At 34.0% G+C, this 22,013-nt stretch overlaps 2 protein-coding genes across 7 annotated transcripts in view; one reads left to right on the top strand and one right to left on the bottom strand.

Annotated features, from left to right (window-relative positions):
- Window positions 1-330: 330 nt before the first annotated feature.
- LOC116348838 (glutamate--cysteine ligase) lies at window positions 331-6,799 on the bottom strand. 2 transcript variants are annotated; one of them, XM_031779995.1, is made up of 8 exons: window positions 6,624-6,799; window positions 3,044-3,229; window positions 2,771-2,882; window positions 2,402-2,706; window positions 2,140-2,319; window positions 1,796-2,055; window positions 982-1,719; window positions 331-906 (listed from the first exon to the last, which is right to left on the bottom strand). In XM_031779995.1, the coding sequence occupies exons 2-8, from the start codon at window positions 3,191-3,193 to the stop codon at window positions 738-740; spliced, it is 1,914 nt and encodes a 637-aa protein (XP_031635855.1). In that variant the 5' UTR covers window positions 3,194-3,229; window positions 6,624-6,799; the 3' UTR covers window positions 331-737. The 2 variants fall into 2 exon arrangements, with proteins under 2 accessions (XP_031635855.1, XP_031635856.1); XM_031779996.1 differs by lacking the exon at window positions 6,624-6,799 and adding an exon at window positions 6,028-6,165.
- A 2,134-nt stretch (window positions 6,800-8,933) lies between these two features.
- The window catches only part of LOC116348943 (insulin-like receptor), a 41,770-nt gene continuing 28,690 nt past the window's right edge, over window positions 8,934-22,013 (top strand). For 2 of the 5 annotated variants that reach the window (XM_031780173.1, XM_031780177.1), the window contains exons 1-3: window positions 11,164-11,423; window positions 13,938-14,098; window positions 14,347-14,787. The gene's annotated coding sequence lies outside the window, so the exon portion shown is untranslated. Of the gene's footprint in view, window positions 8,951-8,974; window positions 9,339-11,163; window positions 11,424-13,937; window positions 14,099-14,346; window positions 14,788-22,013 lie in introns of those variants that run through there. The other 3 variants (XM_031780175.1, XM_031780174.1, XM_031780176.1) reach the window with 3 other exon arrangements.

Consider the following 22,013-nt stretch of genomic DNA (forward strand, 5'->3'; position numbering starts at 1 on the left):
GTTATTGTAGAAAGAAGATGTGAATAACCAACGTCGATGAACAAACAGAATGAACAAACAACTAGTAATTAAATGAACGCCACCTAATTGAAATTGAAAAATAAAACATCAACGTTTTCATATTTCAAGGTCAATTTGATCGTTTGCGACAAAAAGAAAACAAATCTCTGAATGCCAAAAGAAGGATTAAACTGTTGAAACTGTAGAATAAAATCAAAATAAAATCTTTATTTCAAAAATTTCTTTTTTTTTTCTTCTTTCAAGTATAATAACAATTTGACAATTAAAATAGAAAAAATGTTTCCGTTTCTTTGAATGTCCATAAAAATATTAAAATAATGTTGCAATCTGTAATGCTGCTGGTTTCTTTTCTTTAAGTTTTCATATAATATAAATTCTACAATTCTGCTTAAAAACGACAACACGGTAATTAATTAGAATGCACCATCTAGGATCTAAGAAACTATTAAATTAGGGCCTGTGTCGTGATTTGATGATAATTTGTATTTTTATCGAAAGTACACAATTACATAATCTAATGCATAAAACATGTTAGCCATTTGATCAAATTAACATGGAAATGTTATTCAATTTCGAACGCAGTGCTAATGTGTGTATCAAACTAATCATTTTTAAGCATAAAATGCATTAACAGTGAACATATACTATATGTTTTCATAAAATTTTAAGTAGTTAATTAGACTGAATGTTTGGATAAATTCATAAAATCGTCTCTTTTAGGGGCATTTGGTCAAGTGCTTCTGGATGGCAGATGGAATACTGTCTTTTGTTTTTGATTGTGTACAACGACCCAGTAATTCTTCGCACGAACGCGAACCTTCCTGTATTTCCTTGGCCTTTTTCAATAGATCATAATTGATTCGTTCGGTTACAACGGAATCTTTCCTTCGGTTACAATGGAAGAAAAATAAAATGCTTTAGTATACACACGCATGAATTGAATCATCCCAGTAAACTTACTTGTATTCGGGATGATTGGTAACTTCTTGACGAATCCACGAAGCAGTGGTTAAAAGTTCGCCGGCAGCACGTCGTTGAATCAATCGAATGTATCGTTGAATCGTGCAGTGTGTGTCGGTGTCAACATCCATCGACGCCAAATAACTGTTAATTAATGGAATTAGGCCAGGGAACGTTGAACCATTACCATTTATAATTTGATCAATGGTCATAAGCTCGTATTCATCATCGTCTGTGGTCTCGCCATTTGTCGTCGAGTCATTGTGATTGCTCGAATTATCACTTTTAGTGTTGATATTCTTTCTGAACCAAAATCGTTCGTCACGGTATGCATTTCGTTTTTGTGCTTTTTGCATGTTCTCGTCGACCTTGCTGATTGGTATTAAAAAGTTCAAGTGATACGATAGAATAACACGTGTAAGCAGCACAACAAAACAAACGATGGCAGCATTTTCAAAATCAGTTAACTGAGCTTCGCATGGCCGAAATTCGACACGCCAACCAATTTTCGAGTTTGGTGGTGGTGGCTTGAAGCGCATTGTCTGCCAATTGGTCGATTGTATATTTTCAAAGTGATCCGTATCCTCTTCATCATTTTGATCAACTTTTTCACTGAACAACGACACCGAATCACGAATGAACAAGTGTGCAATGTGCTGAGCCAATAAATGATCAATATCACCATCGCGCAATTTTTGATAAACACTTTCATCGTATACCAAAGGCACATCATTGTATCTGCAACATAATTAAAACGGTATTAATTTCAAAATATTTGAAACAATGCACAATTCGAAGTAAATTCCATCCTTACTTTTCTCCTTCTGGCGATAAATATGAATCGATACTGTCGTATCTGGATTTTTTGATTCTAAATTGATTTTCTTTGAGAGGTACTTCACCGCGTTCTTCTGCCGTTCGACAATCCACCGATGCACTAATCACATTCCAACGACAGTCCGAATCAACGAGATATCCGCGAAAAACTGGCGAGGCAGCCGTCAATGCCAACATAATTGGACACAGTGGTGTCAATTGATCGTATAGAGTACGTGCTTCGGTTATATTACATGCCTGCAATATTCAATATATTAATTAATTTTCTCACATTTCGATGAATTCTCTAGAAAAACATGTGCAAATCGAAAATCATCATACTTGAAATGTTAGTTGCAAACAGCAACATCCCATGCCAAATCCCATTGCATCCATATGAACAGCATCTGGTTTATCGGCAGGTGCTCCGTCGACGGGTATCTTTGTATTTTCATCTTTGAACACGGTTAGCCTGATATCGACCTTTTCACCGCGTCGTTGTCGAATATTTCTGGTCAAAGTCTTGAAAAAAGGAATACCAAATTTAAGATCTCTTTCAATTCTTGTTTGATGAATGTGTGATATGAGAATATTCGCTTGGTACCTTGAACCGCGGATGACCGGGAAAGATGGCCTCATCAGGGAAGTATAACGAACGAGCTGAGCCATCAACGTTGTCCGGTTGGGTTTTGTATATAGGCCATGTAAAATCTAATGTTCCCAAACGTGGGAAATTTGTGAGCGACATCACAGCTTCGTCATCGTTTAAAAGTTCAGTAACTTCTTGTCGTCTGTATCTCATGTTTGCCTCAACAACATTGAAATGAGCCAAAAGGCCACCATATGGCTGTCCAGGCGTTCCCTCAATCATATAAGCTCCATATTCTGGACGCCATAATGATTTGACACCTGAAAATTTACGTTAATTGTTATTAATAGATTCATCGAATATTAACTTTTCAATAGTTCATACCAGTTGGATCATCTGCCTCTCTTTGATTCAAAATAGCCAATAATTCTTGAGCTCGTAGTGGAACACGTGCAACCTTATTTTTATCATCAAATTTCACTAAAATGTATTCCACCTGAAAATAAATTAAACACAATTACAGTTTCATAACTCCATGCAATTCACAATGACTCAATAGAAAGATAGATGATCAAATATCCATTAAAGCAGAGTCATTGCGAATGAGTCGTGCACAAAATGACGACCAAATTGCTTTTATCATGAATAAATACCTACCTCATCGCCCCATTTTAAAACGTCACCCGTTCGATCCTTCAATCGACGATACAGATTTATAAATTGCGTGATACCATGCTCACGAACGTGTTTCGACAGTTTTTTTGTTTCTTCCCATGATAGTGGACTTCCTTCTGTCAATAGACCCATTTCAACTTTTCAGTTTTTTTTATTTCACAATCAAATCTGAAAGATCAAAGAAAAGAAGATGAGAAAGAAAAATACCATTTCAATTTTATTATCTGATTTTGAAATATTCAAAAAGAGCAGTTCATCTAAATATCTGTGTAGCTAAATTATACAGAAACGGAGAATATCAATAGATAACTAGATGGACTGCTCTGTGATCAAATAGCTTAATACACTCAATATGGAAAATCGATATATCGAAAATCAAATGTTCATTTTTGTGCTGACATTCAGGAAATAAAGCACTCTCCACTCAATCAAAGCGAAATTTTATGAATTTGTAAATAAACCCCAATGAATCACTAAAGACAACAAAATAGCGATAAAATTGTAATGGTATCATAAAAACGTGAAAATATGAATAAATAGCGTGATTACGATGTGAATTGCTCGCGTTTATTGTGACATTTTTACAATTTTTTAGAATTTAGAAAATATGTAATGACCACTTTAAATATAATAGATGTAATTTAATACAACGTCATACAGTTTCACATATTGGATTTATAACAAGCAAAAAATTGCTTCTTATCACCGTATTATTTTTTTCCAATTAATAAACTCATACAGGTGCTTGTATTTGCCACACAGCGCATTTTAACATGTATTAAGACATAAATAAATGATAAAGTTGTATGAATTTATCAGCAGTCTGTTGCGCATCTTAAATACTCGAAATAGTTCAATAAAAGCATGATGTAGCACAGTGAGCGCGGCGGTCACATGTCAATCGCACTGGATTTTTTTTCAATAAGCTTTTTCCAAGTATCAATAAAATATACTTCTGCGCGCCAATTAGATTATTTATTGGTGCCATTTCTCTTTTTTGACCGAACTGAATACTTTATACAATGACAAGAGTCATGTTTTTAGCGGATGGACACAATCAAACCATTTCGGTTTTTTTAATTAAGATTAGATAACCCGTTCTGTATGCAAATGTAAGTAATTCATATCACAATTGCAACATAATCACAGTGTCTATTTAAATAATCCGTTTCGTTTTATTTTACAAAATTTATAATTAGAAGCATATATCTTATTTATTTAAATCGAGTATGGACACTCGCCCAAATGTCGGACTATTTGTTTGAATTTTCAACTTCAATTTAATATTTAACATTTTTGATTTCATGAAAAAATATCACTTTATACACAATTCGATGCAGAATTTAATTGTGCTTCATTTCACGTTTCTCAAAAGATAGTAATTTCCAAAAATGTATTATTTTTTTCCATTTTTTCGTCATAACATCGAAAATTCCAAATGTCGGATATTCATCGTCCAATTCTCGGCTCCCTAATCTCGACATATTTCATGAATTTTCACTACGAAACTTGTAAACTTCAAGTTTTGACAGCCCATGAACGCACTATTTACATTGAGGTAAACAATACAAAATATTGGAGTTAAAATTATTAGATTGATATATTTTTGCTCCATATTTTATTTAACTTATTTTTCTATAGTAAAGTGGCAAAAATATTTAAAAATATTACGTTATTTCACTGATCTAGAATATTTTTGGTTTGAATTTCACAATGATCCAAATACGACTTTAACTGTCACATCTGTCAAATCCAAAGTGTTTCACTTGAAACTTCGGTGCTTTATGTGTCGGCAATTGGACGATTTATTCCGGAATAATATTACAGTGAAAAATGAAAAATAAATATAATTGTTTTTCTTTATATTTTCAAAATTTCTGTTCAATAATTAAATTAAACTATCTACAATTCGCCGATATAAATTTTTTTCCAAACTAGTTATTTTTTCATTTAAAAAAACGCATTTTACCGGCTTGTCTCAAAATGACATAGTTTAACTTTTGACGTGAAAAAGTGATAAAAATGCCGAATTTTTTTTGAACGTAATTTGTGAAAGCAATAATAGATTTTTGATTAAAATTTGGATTATAATAAAGAGATTTGATATTGATCTTTCATAATTTACTTTTAAAAATGCAATTCAAATGAATTTTCAATTTTTAATTTCAATTCACCTTTCGGTATTCCGACATTTGGTCGTGTGTCGACATTTGGCAATCTACTGTAATTATTGGAAATATTTCATTGCAACAATTATCATAATAAAATGTTGTTTCTGTCGGAATCCGACTAGTTCACTTATCAATGAACAAATAAACGCTGTTACTCTCACAGCGCCACGATGTAAACAACGCTCTGTGATAAATGACAAATAAGCTTAAAGTAAGCGGAAAACTTAAACAAAATCGTTATTGTTTGCCGCTAAATTCGAATGATGGTTTGCATGTGTGCGACAAATTGACCTTGATATGTTTCGCCTGACTCGTTTCTCAATTGCTGACCATATTTAAACAAAAAAAAAAACATTTTCATTCATTCGAATCATTTTATTGATTGTTTTAATGATTTGTAAGCGGATAAATCAAACTAAACATGACTTGCAACAAAATTCCGTAGTTCACAGAAGAAGATATGAGCTAAATAAACAAACAAACCAAATAATACATATTTGCCGATTATCAGCAGAATGTATTTAACGATCAGCGTTCAGTTTGAGTCATTGAATTCGCGTTATAAATGAGATCTTGTGCGTCATTTGTGCAAAACGATTTATGAAATAAATCAATTTCGATTCGACCATCAAACAAAACGTTCCTCATAAGCGTATATATTTCTTGCGTAACACTTCGAACCAAACAGATCATAAAAAAACCATAAAATTTTATTTTTACCGAGAAATTATTCTGAAATTATGGGTTCATTAAATAGAATACAGCAGAAACAAAAAAAACAGTCTAACGACTCACAATTGCACACTATTCTTGGTGCCGCGATACTTGGTTTTGTCTTATGCGCTTCCACTTAAAATGCGATTATGTAATTCATATAATCATCCAACCAATGTACTTGGAACTGTTCATTAGGAATAAATTTGCTGTCAGATGATTGTATACAGCGATTTTAATTAAAAAAGAATATTTGAAATTCGACACTACAGAAAAAAATTGCAGAGCACAGCAAAACATAGTCGCCTCTCTTACTATATAATCACTCTAAATTTAGCCGACTCGACATTGGCCCAACACTTATTTCATTCACCGAAAATTCCATATTAAATAAACCAAAAAATAATGGGCATTCCCAATTGAATGCAACGCACGGTGAACAATGTCAAAATATTTTAAATATTTTTCAATGACATCATCAATATTGAGATAACACAAAATTTTATTTTATTTCAATTGAGATAAGAAGCAACAAGATAAATGTAGAAAATATGGTGAATTCAATAGAATTTCACCGTCACAAAGTGTTGCTATAACATTAGAGCAATGTCTTCACTTGGACATTTTTTGGGGGTATTTTTTTCTTGAGAAAATGACACTATTGATTTTATACTAACATTATACAATTAAAAACACACAATTTCTATACACAACGCAATGAACACGATTATTATACACGACTTGATTCACGATCCAGTTCTACTCACTACGGCAGTTTTGGCCAGACTAAGTTTATGTTTTTGGATTGTCGTAATTTTTATTTCAGTCTTAGCACATGAGTTTCTTACATGAAAACGCACATTGGCATTTTACTATTGAAAAATCGTACATGTATCCAATACATTTATATTGTGTCAGCGACTATGACGTTTATCAGAGCACTTGAAATGTCATTTTTCACATATGAATGACGTTGTTTATTTGTTGGTTTTTATTTTCGCTGTCAAATGGACTGTCACAGTCAAATGAAACGTTCAATTATGTAATTGACACATTTACGACACTTGACCAAATAAAATTTTATTTGAATTTTGTTTCCTTCAAAAAGACATATTTTTTTTAATCAAGTACCTTGTTGAAATTTCGTTTAGAATACGCATCGTATGGTTGCCTCGGAATTCATTTGAATGAGAAAAAATTCCATTGAGAGTTTTCTACAGTGGCTTTCATTCATTAGTTCATTCACAATAGTTTATTATCGAAGACACACATGAGCACTTCGACTTATGTACACTGCGCACCGCCATCTTTGAATCAAATTATAAACCATTGTCACAGTAATATTTCGCGCTGAATTATTTGTTTTGAAATGCATCACAAATAACTTGATTAATGTAACTGACATTACCATTATTTTGAGATGTTATCAATCAAACCACTACTCTATGCACTTAATTAAAAACAAGTGTACGAAAGAGATTTTTTTGTTGAAATTATGTCATTATTAACTATATAATCGAAAGGGATTTATTAACCACCATCATAGTGTTTTTATTAGATTTCTGATCGATAAAGTGTAACCAAGAGCAAATTACGATGTAAATATCATGGGGAGTGAAGCTCTCATGGTGCCCATATTCTATAATATACTACACAGATATAATATTGATGCGAATATATTTTCGATTAATTGACAGGGGTCAGCTAAACATTTGATCTGAATTCCATCATTTAACTATAATTGATTTAATTTAATAAGCGTGAGACCACCATAATTAATTCAAATAAACAATCGAATTTTTCGGCGCGAGAGAGAGATCGAGAAATAACGAATTCATTGCAAATGTGATTTTAAAAGAGATTTAATATATTGATTTAAGTTATTGCGGTGCTTGCATTCCATTCCAGTGATAAATTGGCCAAAACGGCGGGCTCATTTATCGTGAACTTTGTGTTTGCGCATCAAAAACAACAGAAAAATCCATATCGGCCTTTTGTAAGTGTGTTTGTTGCTTTTTTTTTTTAGTATCAAAGTAGGTCGTTTTCGCAAGAATTTTTATTGAGATATTACTTCATATTGGAATTTTCGTATTATAAGGGCGTAATGCATCAAAAAAACAAACAACAAAAATTGAGATATTTCATTTGTGACGTGTAAAATGCTGAAATATGGTCCTTCTTCGTAAAAAGGAAACCTTCTGGCCACACACAGGCCACAGTGCTGTTTTCATTCAGGCGTATTTCTTCTAGTTGCGCGTGATATCCGCTTGTAACTCATTCACACATTATCAGTGTCTTATTCTTGAATGTCCGTGCGATGAATGTGACAAACACGCAATGACACAAGAATTTCCGTAGCAATACATGTTTTTCGTTTATTACATATCAAAATTTCATTACAATGTATTACAATCTATGTGTGTAATACGTTTATGCTAGTTTTGTTTGTCACCATAAACTAGAACGAACTATCATAAAATCGTGTGACAAACAAAACGTATCAAATCATTTTGGTGCTGCTGCTGTTGTTTTACTTCAAAAAAATAAAATAAACATGATGTAATGATTCACACATACACACACATACACACACCTAACCAGATACGCACACGCATAAAGAGACCGAACTCACAGCACAACCAAACAGAACAGAACAGAACAGAGAAAAAAAATGTTTCTCTGTATTTGATTCGAATGTTTGTCGAGTTTCTCTTACTCTGTGTGGAATCGCGCGCGCGTTTTCACTTCCATTGACTGCATAACGAAGGAGGCGCACGTTCAATGTACGATACGAGCACTTACGAAAACACAGGCACAAATACAGATAAATAACATCGTCGATGGTAGACTCAGCCAAACATGCAACCAAACGTACCAAGTGACGGCCGAAACGGTAAGCAAAATACAGTCGCTCAGACAGACAGCCAGCAAAACGATACGCATTTATATTGAATTAAGGGGAAAATCGACTATATCCATCGTCGAATTAGTCGCATTTCATAAGGTTGAATAAATAGACGCGTTTATATTTTGCATGATTTTAAAGAGAAACACATGATTTTAAAGAGAAACAGTTTTTTTTCTTGTGTTCACAAACTATCTATATAAATATTATCTTATTTTATTGGAATTGAGTTGAGGGAGAGAGAAAAAGTTCCGTTCGTTTGAAGTTGTGTTTGAAAAGTTTTGTTTTTGCTTCTTTTGTATTTTCGTCGTCACTTTGACACCAAATAAAATTCAGTGCTGTGTTTTTATTTTTCCGTTTTGATATCAGTGCTTATTATTACACGTAATCATAAGACAGCAACAACAAAAAAAGTTATAGCCTCCTGAACTGATTTGACAGAGAGAAAGAGAAACAAGAATATACATCTTATAGCAGATTGTTTATGGTAAACGTTATCATTTTCATTTCAATGTTTCAACTTGTTTTTAATAGAGCAACAAAATTTCGGGTGACAAAAGTCTATTCGTCGAAATATGACGAAGACGACGCAGTGATGAGCCCAAAAAAAAAAAAATTGTGAAATTCGGTCGGTCGGTCGGTTGGTGTGTGTCTAAACAACAGTATTTGCTAATGTTCCCTTTGGAAATACAGTTCGGCAGAAGTGAGAGAAAATGTGTGAAATAAATTCGAACGAAATTATGTTGGTTTCAAATGTGCGCGTTTTTTTTCTTCTATTATCATTTTCGTTTCGTTTTGTTAATTTTGTTTTTGTTTCATTCCGCGGGCCGCAGCAAAATAGGTTTACAAAACATGCATTTAGTAAAATATGTATATATACATGTGTATATATAGCGAATCAAAATGAGCGTGGGAAAGAGAGAGAATCGACGGTAAAGAATGTTCGGTGTAGTTTAAATAAAAAAGAACGAAAGAAGATTGTTATGGAGTGTAAAAGAACATACCGACGACACAACGACACACAACACACAGACGTTCACGTAAACGATGTGATGATGGCGATGAAAGAAGACGAAGAAGAAAAATGAAATCCAAAGAAAAGAAGAAGAAAAAAAAACGAAAAAAGAAGAAGACCTCTTTCGATACAAACACATCGATGGCAATTTGTTATTTTTGTTGTTTTCGTTGTGTATTCTATTTTATTTTCCGACCGCCAAATATACATGTAAAGGCTGTCTGGTAAATTGGCTTGTAGACTCGTGTAACAGTTTGTGTTTGAGAATATACAAGCGCATGCAGTACACTATACAGGCAACCATACACTCTATGGATGTGTATAGAATGTTCTGAGAAGCATGCAGTTCTACCGAAATCGATGTGTACGTGTGCATGTGCACGAATATGAAGTTCACGCGATTATTTTGTATTTTATGATTCCGATATATTCGTTTCGAACCGAACACATTTTTGTTTTTATTTTTCTTCGTTTCGTTTCGTTTTGGTTTTTTCATTCAGTTTTGAAGCAGCAGATTTGACGCATATATATCTATATATGCATGTGTGTATTTAGTTTGGTCGTTTGAGTGTATTGAACTTTATGTGTTTGCGCGCCTTTATCGCTCGTTTGGTGTGTTCTATATCGCGCGTGCATACGCTTCCATGTAGACAACGATAACGACGACGACGAACACACGGAGAAACAACAAAAATAAGAAACAAACAACAATTTATAGGGTGAACGGATGACGCTATTTCAAATCAAATGCCATACATATCTTAAGTAAATTGAACGGCCCTGTTAAAATATAAACAGTCACACCGAGACACAAACACACGCGCACACATACTCAGCAGTACATATTATCGTGCGCTAAGAATGCAAAAGCATTTGTATGAGTGAGCGCGCATCAATGTGTACGAATGTTATGAGTAAAAGTGTTCAGAAGCCACAAACATAGGCAGGGAGTTCTATACGAGTTTATGCAATAAAACACTAACATTTTATTCCTGTATCATTGTCAACGACACAATTTTTCACCAAACACCCTGTTTGAATATAATACGAAGTTCAAGCAGTCTTTTTTTTTCTTCTTTCGTTTGGCCGACGTTTGTTTTGTCAATGTTGTGTGCCGCCGCTTTCTTCTTTTCAACATACATACAAACATATATACATGCGTACATATGTACATACACATCAGATAGACTGTTGTTTTCGTTATTATCATTATTATTATTGTTATTTTGTGTTCTCGTCGTATGCTCTCTGTGCATGATACACACAATTGAGACTTCTTTCACGCAAGGCGTCCGATGTACGCGACAGTTATATAGATTTGAGTGAACCGTACACACACGGTTTTTCTGGTGTAATGTGCGATTAAGTGATTACTTTGTCTGCCTACAGAAAAGACGAATAGAAATCAATTCAAATATACGTTCCGAATTTAAAGACCAGAGAGTTGTTAAACCAATACTTGAAACGAACTTGTTTTGGACTTTTATCGTTTGAAACAAAAAAACCAAACCGAATAAAATTTTACACAATCAAACCATCCGGTGAAAGAAAAAAAACGTAATAAAATGTGTTAAATATTGGACGGAGAGAAAAAAATATTCAAACAAGAAATACACATGTGCTTTATTTGACAAAGTGACAAAAAAACGACACCCAAAATAATTTCTTCAAATTTATTGAACTTCATTGAAAACGCGTGCCCAAACAACATTTCGTTTTTCAAAAAAAAAAAAAATCATTTTCTTAAGGTGTCGCCTTCTGTCGAATGTTTTGATGTTTCAATTTTGATAATTTTACTGATGTTCCTATCACATTAATGGTTTTATTTATGTGCAAATTTTGACGGAAATAATAGTATTTCATGTTATTTTTTTTTTTGTATAAATTGACAAATTCGGAAAAGGAAAAAAAAGTACGAAAAATTATCCAGATTGTCATGAAACGAGTGAATGGATTGTGACACACAGAGAAACGAAAAAATAAAGAAGAAGAAGAGAAAAAAAACAACACACACCAACAGCACGACATTTTATTGATTAGCCTTTTTGTTGGCATTTGGCACTGAATTTCTGCCGTAATTTCAAGTGTTTGGAAAGTGAATACACAGGCTCAAAACACAGAGCTCGTTCTTTTTTATTCCCAATTGTTATATATACAATTTATTCTAGCTCTCTCTCTCTCTCTCTGTGTCTCTGCCTCTGTCTTTTCTGTGTACTCGTGCGAATATTATTGGATTGTATTGGTTGGTTGTGTTGAGAGCCTGTGTACGATGTTTAACTGTGTGATCAAATTATTGTAAGAAATGTCGATTTTGGTGTGCGTATGAATTTTGTGGCATCCTTGATGTTTATATACGTCTACCTTGTGTTATTGTGTGTTGTTGTCATCGTTGCTGTTTTTATATTTGAGATTTGCTTCGCTCACATGTGATGCGAGAATTGATTTTGTTTCGCAAATTTCATTCTATCACAAAAGAGCGAGGAGAACAGACAGCTTATTCTCCTAAATATTTTATTTGTCTCTTTTTATGTGAGCAACTTTTTGATGGCGATGTGTAAACACTGTTAGTTTTGGAGACAACACAGAAATACAAACAGTTTGTCAACTCGTTTTTTTCCTACATCGATAAATCTCCAAAATTGTTTATAAATCGAACATACATTGAAAATTGAGAAGTGAGCTCTTTTCGTCCATAATTAAGCATTGTCTACCAATGTGACAAATTTGTTTATTTTTGTTATGGTGTACATTTGACGTTCAATGGATATGTTGCCCATTTCTACGTCTCGAAATCGTTCGTTTTTCACTTGAATTTGGCTGATGTTGTTGTTATTGCCACGGCTAGCTATTTATTGAATGTGTGATTTCATAGGTGGCCTTCGCCTGGAGTGCGTATCAAAACAGATTTATTATTTAGAATTTGTGCGTGTGGTTTGTTTTTATATTTGTAAATTGAATAACGCGTTTGGCTTGTATAACTCTTGATAAACTGACTGAGTCTTGTTCATATTGATCGTTTTCATTCATCAGAGAGAAAAAATCGGTTGATTTGAATCAAAAGTGCTGACTGTATGTGATTCTGATTAAAATTTCATGGGAAGAGCAAGAGAGAAAATGATTCGATCTAAAAACCTGTCTTTCTTCCATTCAAATCACAAAATCTACGCAACAGTTTTTATCGTTATCATAGCATATACTTGAATGACACAGCACTCAACACATAAATTAAACAATTGCAACTATTTCCCTGTTTCAACATTTAATTTGAGCAAACATTTAAATTTTCCACGAGGAATATGTGTACGATGCAATTCAGAGAAAATCACGTGAAGACTCATTGTGTTGAGCCAAAAGGAGATTATGTTGAAGAATAAACTCGAATTTTGTCAAAAATTTTGTGTTTTCGTTGTACCTTACTTATTGAAACGCTTACTACACCGTTCATTGTTTCTGAATACGATTCAAGATTGGTGTATGTTTCTTTTGTGATAAAGTGCGTTGTGAAGTCTTCACTATTAATTGAATATAAACAGGGTGGCGCATATGATAGGGTCACTCTTAGTGGGTGAGAATTTTGAAAAACCCTTTGGGGGTATGTTGGGGGTAAAAAATAAAATATCTCTATCGGAGCAGAATTTTGTTCAATTCGTGCTCTCAATTGATTTTCATTGAGTTGATATGGCACCCATTTTCCCAATTTTCGGATCTTTCCCGTTGTATGCAAATGTCTAGAAATGGTTGCTCGGTCGACATTTAACACCATTGCAAGTTCTTTTTAAGTTTGACATGGATCTTCATACAATAATGCTTCCAATTCGACATCTTCAGATTTTTTTGGCTGGCCAAGGCGTTCTTTGTCTTCTGTCTCAAAATCACCACTTTCAAAGCGTCGAAACCAATACTCACAGGTTGAAACCGATTCTTCTCCGATAGATTTTTTTATTTTTTACCCCCAACATACCCCCCAAAGGGTTTTTCAAAATTCCCACCCCCTAAGAGTGACCCTATTATATGCACCACCATGTATATCTTTCAAAATATTCATTATTTTGAATTATTTTGAACTTGTAGTTGTCGAAGAACAACAACCACCACCTCTAATCAATCAGCAAGAGCAACTGCTTCAAGAAATACTTCAACAACTGGGCACTCTCCCAAAGATTGGAAAACTTGGAAAATCGTTTTGAAGCTCATGTTCAACAACATCTTCCTCCTCCTCCTGAAAACTAGAGGTAAAGTAAAAAACACTGATTAATTGCACACATCCCACAAAAATCTTAATATTATGAATTTCTTAATGGTGGCAATTTTGGCGCCGGGCCTATTTCACACATTTCGGTTGTCGCTGTGTGATATTTATTGAATTGAGCACTTAGTTTTAAGTTTTTGATCCATAGATAAACTCAATTTCAATTTTATGCTATTTGCAATTCCATTTGCTAACAATATTTTTCTTTCTATATTTTCATTCGTTTCACAGGAAAATTTGACGAAATACAATCAAAACAGTGAATGTGCTAGTGTTTTAATTGATTGGACGACAGTTTAACCAAAAGATAAATACGAAGAAAAAAAAAAACAAAGAAAAAGTACATTAATATTGATGGTGTTGTAGTGTCTTTGTCCAAACATTTGTAAGACCACCATCATCAGTGCGAAAATTATGTTGTGAAGTGAACATCCTAGTGAACAAGAGAGAAATAGAACATGAATCGACATTGTATTCGTCGCATTTAAATAATACGGGATTATTCGCGAGTAATATATAAAAAAATTATAGCACAAGGCAACGAATTGAATACATGCAATAAAATAGTGTAATTTACGTTTGAACACCAATTGAAGACAACAGAAAAAAAGGGAGAACACATTAAAGCGCCATAAAGAAATACGGTTCGCCACAACGATAGCCGATCGATAGGTAAATATAAAAGAAAATAAATATTTATTTTACGCATAGCTCAAGCACGAAAAACTAATTAAAAATTTCAAGTAATACTTAATCATTAAACTGAAACAAACACGTTTTGACGGTTACAATGCCAACGGGCAAGACCGATCGAATATTAATGCGCTTACAATTGAACAGAATAGCTAGAGCAAGAGAGATTATAAACAGTCTTTCCGGTCATTTTATTTCATTTGCTACTTCATGCCAAAACGCACCTTGAAATCACGGCAGCACAATTGCCGAAAACAACAACAACAAAAATTATGAATAAATTAGCTGTAAGAAATGTCCGTTGTTCTAACAGAACCCCCTCTGTCTAAGAATATGAACGCATCACTCTTTGTGAAATATGCGAACATAATCCTTGAGCTCAACAACAAAACATCATAATGAGAAACAACTCACAGAAGAAAGCCGAATAAGAAACAAGTATTGAAATTAGATTAAATCGTTGGCAGGAAGAAAGATGCAAATTAGCCCTCTTTGAATGGTTTCCCTTTACTATCTGTTTGATCACACACTTTGCCATTTTCTTTTCATCATTTTCTTCTTGTACATTTTGGCATGTGTGTCTATTTGAGTGTGTACTTTTCGCATTTTATGACCAGATAATCAATTTCCCGTGCGTATAAAAATCCAATATTGATTAACACTTCGGTTGTACGGACGAGTGAATGAATGCAATTCACAACATTGTGATTGATTTAAAACGATGGCTTGTTTTCTACTTGCAAACAAAGTCATACACACTTACACATGTTTCACATAAATTCTAAGTGGTTTGCTACTTGGGACAGGGACAAGAACAAACGATCAAAACAAAGTCGTAAAGAATGCAGTTTGAAAACAAGAAAATAATAATATATAGAGAAAAAAAAGCACGAAAAATAACAAAACACAACAAGAACAATAGCACATTCATTGCAATGTACTGTATGGCTGTACACATATATTAAATGCGCGCAAAACACGCGTTGCATTCGTGCCATCTATATGTGTATCTTTTATAAATAGACGATTGCATTTCAGTTTAAGTTTTTCAATTTTATTTCTTTTTTTTTTCTCTACTCTTCGTGCCTTTTTAGTTGTTCTTTTTTGTTCACGTTGTTATTGCCATTATGGTCGTCTTCGTTGTTATATTACGTAGTACATCAATTTTGATTATTCAACTAGAGTGAGTGTTGTTGTTTTTTTTGGGTTCGGAAGTTTCGCAGCACCAAGTAAACATTCGTAGTCTGATGGTGCTGTTGTTGTTTTCGCTGTTGTCGCCGTCGTCATTATTACGATTTTCACTGCTGCTGTCTCGCTTATGCCATAGAAGACAAACAGCGAGAGAGAGGGAAAGAGAGTATGCGAATGGCATTGTGAATTGCGCAGATAAAAATGCATGATGATGATTCGACAAAGTTAAAAGTTGCGAAAGCAGTTGAAATCCACACACGTTCAAATGAGCGCAAAAAGGAAAAACAAACCTAGTTACATGCTATCAAATTTATTAAATCAGGGACGTGAATATTTGGAATACGATTCCTTTTCACGCAGCAAACCAAAGATGTATTGTATGAGAAAATATTTTTTTTTTTTCATTGGTGTAAAATTCTGACCCAACTCACCATTTGAAAATGACACATTACATTTGTGTAAATCAATAAAATTATAATATAAAACGTAGTGTCAGCACCCGCAGAAAATGAACACGATGTACACCGCAGCGTAATTGTTCGATAGAGTTCGTATTTGTGTGGCCATTCATAAATTTATTAGTACATTTGCTTTCTAGTTTATTACATTTGATGATTATTACTACATACTAATTGAGCACAAATGAGCATTTTCCAGCTCACACGAGAACGAGATGAAGAGATGAAAGCCAAAACGCCGAAATGTCAAATGTGAATATAACTAGTGCACGGTTTTATTTGTTTATTTTGTTTGTTCGTTACATTTTTATGATGAGGGTGTTTCGGTAATGTGCATGTGCATTTTTATTGATGCATCTCGTTCGCTTTCCTCTCTCAATCATTCTCTGCCTCTCATTCGTAATTGCTTAGCTGCTGTTGAGCGCAGCTTATTTGCGTTGGTTGGAATTAAAAATGAAAATACGTCAAAAATAAAGTAATATATGAAAATAAACAGCGCCAATGCGATAGAAAATATCACACGATTGCAGCGTGTCATAGTCTCATCAGATCTATTTGGTTGAAATTGGTTTTGATGGCGCACAAGCGCCACTATAAAGTGTCTTGCCTATATAAGTGTGTAATAAACATTCAAGCAGTTGTAGTTATTCTTGCATTGAAAACTCATTTTGTTCCCGACTTACAACCTTATTTTCTATTTGACATGCATGCAAGCAAACAAATGTACCGTATCCGATCCTCTTTGGCTTAATATTGGTACAACAATCATTTACCAATGAACTACAACAAATGCACACCCCATCACAAACACAAATACATCGCGGTGGCAGCAAGCATTAGTTAAAATCCAATACAGTGAAAATTGATATGATAAAGAAACCGAATAAATAATAATAACAACAACAACAGACGGTAATACACTAAAAACAAATGAAAAAGCGGAAGAAGAAAATACGCGCGCACACAAAATCAACATTCATTTATTGGGCATTGACACACTCACATACACATATCCAATTGCAGTCCGCGTGTTACGCAAAACAAAAATACTATACTGCGTATTTTGATCTTGGTCGAGTGCTTCTTCTTTTCGCCCCACAACATTTCATTTGTATCGTTCATGTGCTTTGCTTAGCTTACTGTCTGCTGTTTGCCGCTTTATGTAGTGCAAAAATGAATCGAATTGTATATGTGCGTGCGATTCATCGTTATACATCGTATGGTATGGTTGTTTCTTTAGCAGCCATGCGCATTTCCTCCCTGTATCGTCGCCTCTCTATCCATCATACACAAAGTTGGACCCATTCAATTCACAAAACAATATCCACATGTGCACACCACGACGGGCACAACACAAATTCGCAATAAACAGACAACGGACACAACGCAATAACATGCATACATACACACATTTACACACACACACATACATACACATCGCATTGACATTCTCGACGCGTTTTTATTCACATTCTCGTGGCTGCGCTCGCTCTTTTCGCCTTGCCAATGCTCTCAGTGATTATTAAAAACGGAATAACTCTACTATAAAACATATTATATACGAAAATATATGTAAGTTTTGCTTGTATTCAATACGATAGTGAGTTTAAATGTGGCGCCGCCGTCTGCATACTCTTTTTATGTCTTTTTTCTATTTGTTGTTGCTACTGCCGTTGAGTTGTTTTTTTTTATTGCATTCATTGTGGCGATTGTTGTGCCTGCCTCGCTCAATACAGATTATAGGCTGGTTATGTCTGCTGGAGAGAATAAGATAATGTGATTTAAAGTGCATAGCGTGGAATTGATCCAAAATGTACGGCATACAGAAAGATATCTACAGATATTGATACATCAATAACGCAGCAATGAGACACCAACACAAATACCCGATCTATTCTACAATAGGTGCTATTTTCTTATTGATATATCAATAGTTGTAGATATCTGTCTCTCTTGTGTGCATGTGTACGACAAAAAGAAAACAACGGAATTGAATTTAGCTATGTATCCATTACGGACAAATATGTATCAAAGATCCGCTCGTTCATTTTATTTTTGTTATTTATTTCATTGCTATTCTCATGTTCATTTCGCTCATTATTTTACTGAAATTTATTTTAATGAATTGTGGAAGAAAATTTATACAAAATTATAACAGCACTCGTAAGAACTATCCAAGAGTTGAATAATAATAACAATAATATTGCATTACAATAATAACAACAATGAACAAAACAGAAAAAAAATTGGCGAACGAAATAATTTTATACATAGTAAACATTAGCAAAGCACATACAAATTTACGATGCGGCTTTAAATTAAGGCGGTCATGCACGCATCAACCAATTTCATTTTCGCTTTACAATGTTGCAATATGTGCACAAGCACATCACACAATGTTGCATTCTTTTCTAATGATATAATTTTTGATGTGTGTATGATTAATATTTAATTATAATCTTAATATTAATTAATGCGTTCATATATTTTATGCTGTTGAGTTACGTTTCAACATATCTACAATTGTGATAAATTGATGTGTTTTACATTTTCTGCAAGATGTTTACCATCACCAAGAGATCACGACTGCAAAAAAAAAGAGAAATGATTTAATGAAGCGGCGATAAACAAAGAAAATCTTAAATATACTTAATTTGACTGTTTTCATTCTTCATTTAAACTTTGTCTGCATTGCGTGTCGTACAGGTGAAACTGCGATTTAACTTATCTGTTCATCTATCAAAGTCAGACCAACTCTCTATCTCTCTATCTCTCCATATATACATCACTAAATGCATATGTATCTCGGAAAAATCTTGAGCTTGCCATGCGATTCTTATGAGCACGATTCGTTGTACCATCAACCGGAACATTTAATTCCTGTAAAACGTACGTACGTTTTTTCTATCTCTTTATTTTTTGCCGCCGCTGCCGTCGTTGGTTCGCTGTTGTTTTGGTTTTGTTCGGGTTTTTGATTTCGAGAATGCTCATCGAAATGTAATCTATTTTTGATGCAGCGACACTCTAGACAGCACTAAATTACGAGCGAAAATAATCCAGAGTCAGAGTGAATGAGCGAATAGTCAATAAAATGTACGCGATACATTTCATGCCTTGTATCCTTCCCTATATCTATTTGTCTCTGTCTCTTTCTACCTTCATTCCGTTGCACTCACGCTCTTTGCTCACGCTTCGATTCTTGGAGACATACGCTTTTATGGCATTACGCGATTTGGCTGAGCTTAAGATGCAGTATTTTATCACTTTTCCCATTTTCCGTGACAGTCGCAGATGCCAACAAATCAAATGACCGTAGAAATGGGTAATTCATTCACAAATTCACATACAACAACAACCGCACATCCACATTTTCTTCGACTAGTAATATTAAGACTTCTAGCCGGATGAAAGTCAACAGCACGAAGAAAATATACGGACTTTTCATTTTCACTCCCTTTTTCTATTTTTTTCTCTCTGTACTACAAACATTTTCTGATATTCGAATGAACGGCATGAATTGAGCAAATAGAATAGAGACAAATTGAACAAAAAAGAGATAGATAGAAAGGGGAAATGGAAAAGAGACGAAAAAAGTGCAATGGGAAATGCGAGCGAGCAGCCGCAAATTAAAATCAATTTAGAAACGGTTTTGAGTTCATTTACGTGAGAATTCAGTCGTGAACACTATTTATCTATGTGCTCAAAATGTGCGGCATCATCGTCGTCATTTCAGGTCAAACAACTGAACAATCCTAAAAGTAGCTGTTGGAAAATGGGCTCAACTTGAATATGTGAAAGCAAAAAAAAAACACACACACACAAAATTTAATTTATGCATCACAGCCTCAATAAATGGCTAATGGAATATTGCATATTTGATCGTTCTGCAGCAAATTTCACGCTCATATGGATGCAGAGCACTATTAGTCGTACTTTAACTTCACAAGCACAGGCGGCACCAAATCGATGGCAAAGAGCGAGTGCTAACCGCATGCAGATAGAACAGAAAGAGACAGAACAGTCAGTGGAACATTCATTTATTGAACACACCGTCAAAGTCAGCAAAAACGCATTTTTAATCATAATAATCATTCAGAAAACATATAATTTAATGCGTAGCCGTTGTTTGGTTTAACGTTTTTCCGATTTTGTGCGTGTCCAGCAATGTACATGAACACAGGAAGTAACATAATTACGCATAAAATAAGAGAAGAAGAAGAAGAAGAACAAAAAAAAATGAAATTATAATACTCGAAATTACGTATTGAGCGAAGAAACTGAGCATGAGGAGTAAAGAGGTTTTTTGAGGCGGAAAAAGGCAAACCAAATACATGGTTAACTTATTTACATTACGCGCAGCATTTGTTGTGACAATGTTTTAAGTTTATTACAAAATTGTTGACTAATGCTGTAAAATGTCAAATAGTAAAATTTGAAATTTATCAGCTTTACTTAATACAACGAAGAAAAAAACCGATACTTTGCTGAAATATTTAAATAAAAAACAACAAAGTCGTAAAAAGCACATAAAATGTTATACCTGCAATCCTATCCATTTAGATGACAATTAGAAATAACATGCAGAACACTCGCAGCGTGCTTGCGCCCTGACATTTGTTCCGTTTTTTCCTCTTTTCTTCAACTTTGAACAATTTATTTTATTGTGCGCAGCTATTTTATTAGTTTATAGAATGCACTTAAAGATGACACCATGGATACCGCACTTACACTCACTCTCTTTTGCACTCTCACTCGTCTGCCACTCTTTCGTTTCATGTTTTTTCTTCTCTTCTTCTCTCGTCGTCACTTTTCTTTTATTATGTACACAGTTCATAGATCGAACAAAATATTACGACATATTACATGTCTAATAACCAATTTCAACTCGGCATGACTCCTGCTATGCTCTGTGGAAGCTTAATTATTTTATGTCATGAACAACCATTGTGTGATAGCCAAATAAAAGAAGTGGTTATCTCTTGTGCAGAAGGCAACACATTTATAGCAACAGATTACCATGTCACATGTAGTTGTATTTTCAATGGCATCCAATTTAAGACAACGCGCGTGACAGACAGAGACAGAAAGAAATTTTCAAATAAAGTTGTCGGCAGTGTGTTAAATTTTATTCTTTTTCGAGTGAGTGTTTGTCGTCTTTTGTCTTTTCATTATTCTCAAGAAAGTTTATTTTTTACGATCAACGAAACGAAAATGTAATAAAAATTATAACCGTTGTCCGGTCGTAAAATGTGCTCATAATGAATAGTTGTTGGTCTATAAAATGGTTTTGTTGTTTTCTGTTTTCTCGGAAGATGCCATGTTTACCTTTTCAATTTTATTGCCAATCATTTTATCAGCGACACATTGGTATGCGGTCTGTCTCTATATGTAAGTGCGCGCTGTGCGCATCAAACCAAACGATCCCCGTAGGATATGCTCTGCATGTCAAAATGCGTTGTAAAATTAAAGCGCAGGTAGCCTGGTCAGCATTAAAAACACAGCGAGCAAAAAAACAAACGAGCAAATCATTGTTCTTTTCGAAAATGAGATATAATA

Source organism: Contarinia nasturtii, unplaced genomic scaffold (genome assembly GCF_009176525.2).
Source record: "Contarinia nasturtii isolate CC-2019 unplaced genomic scaffold, AAFC_CNas_1.1 Cnas_scaffold_2678, whole genome shotgun sequence".
Classification (NCBI taxonomy): Eukaryota; Metazoa; Arthropoda; class Insecta; order Diptera; family Cecidomyiidae; genus Contarinia; species Contarinia nasturtii.

Excerpts from the sequence above, each read along its gene's own strand:
- LOC116348838 (XM_031779995.1), bottom strand. The coding sequence starts at position 3,193 with ATGGGTCTATTGACAGAAGGAAGTCCACTATCATGGGAAGAAACAAAA. Across the intron at positions 2,883-3,043 it reads TTTTAAAATGGGGCGATGAG|GTGGAATACATTTTAGTGAA; the intron begins GTAGGTATTTAT and ends ATTTATTTTCAG. Across the intron at positions 2,056-2,139 it reads GTTTGCAACTAACATTTCAA|GCATGTAATATAACCGAAGC; the intron begins GTATGATGATTT and ends TGAATATTGCAG.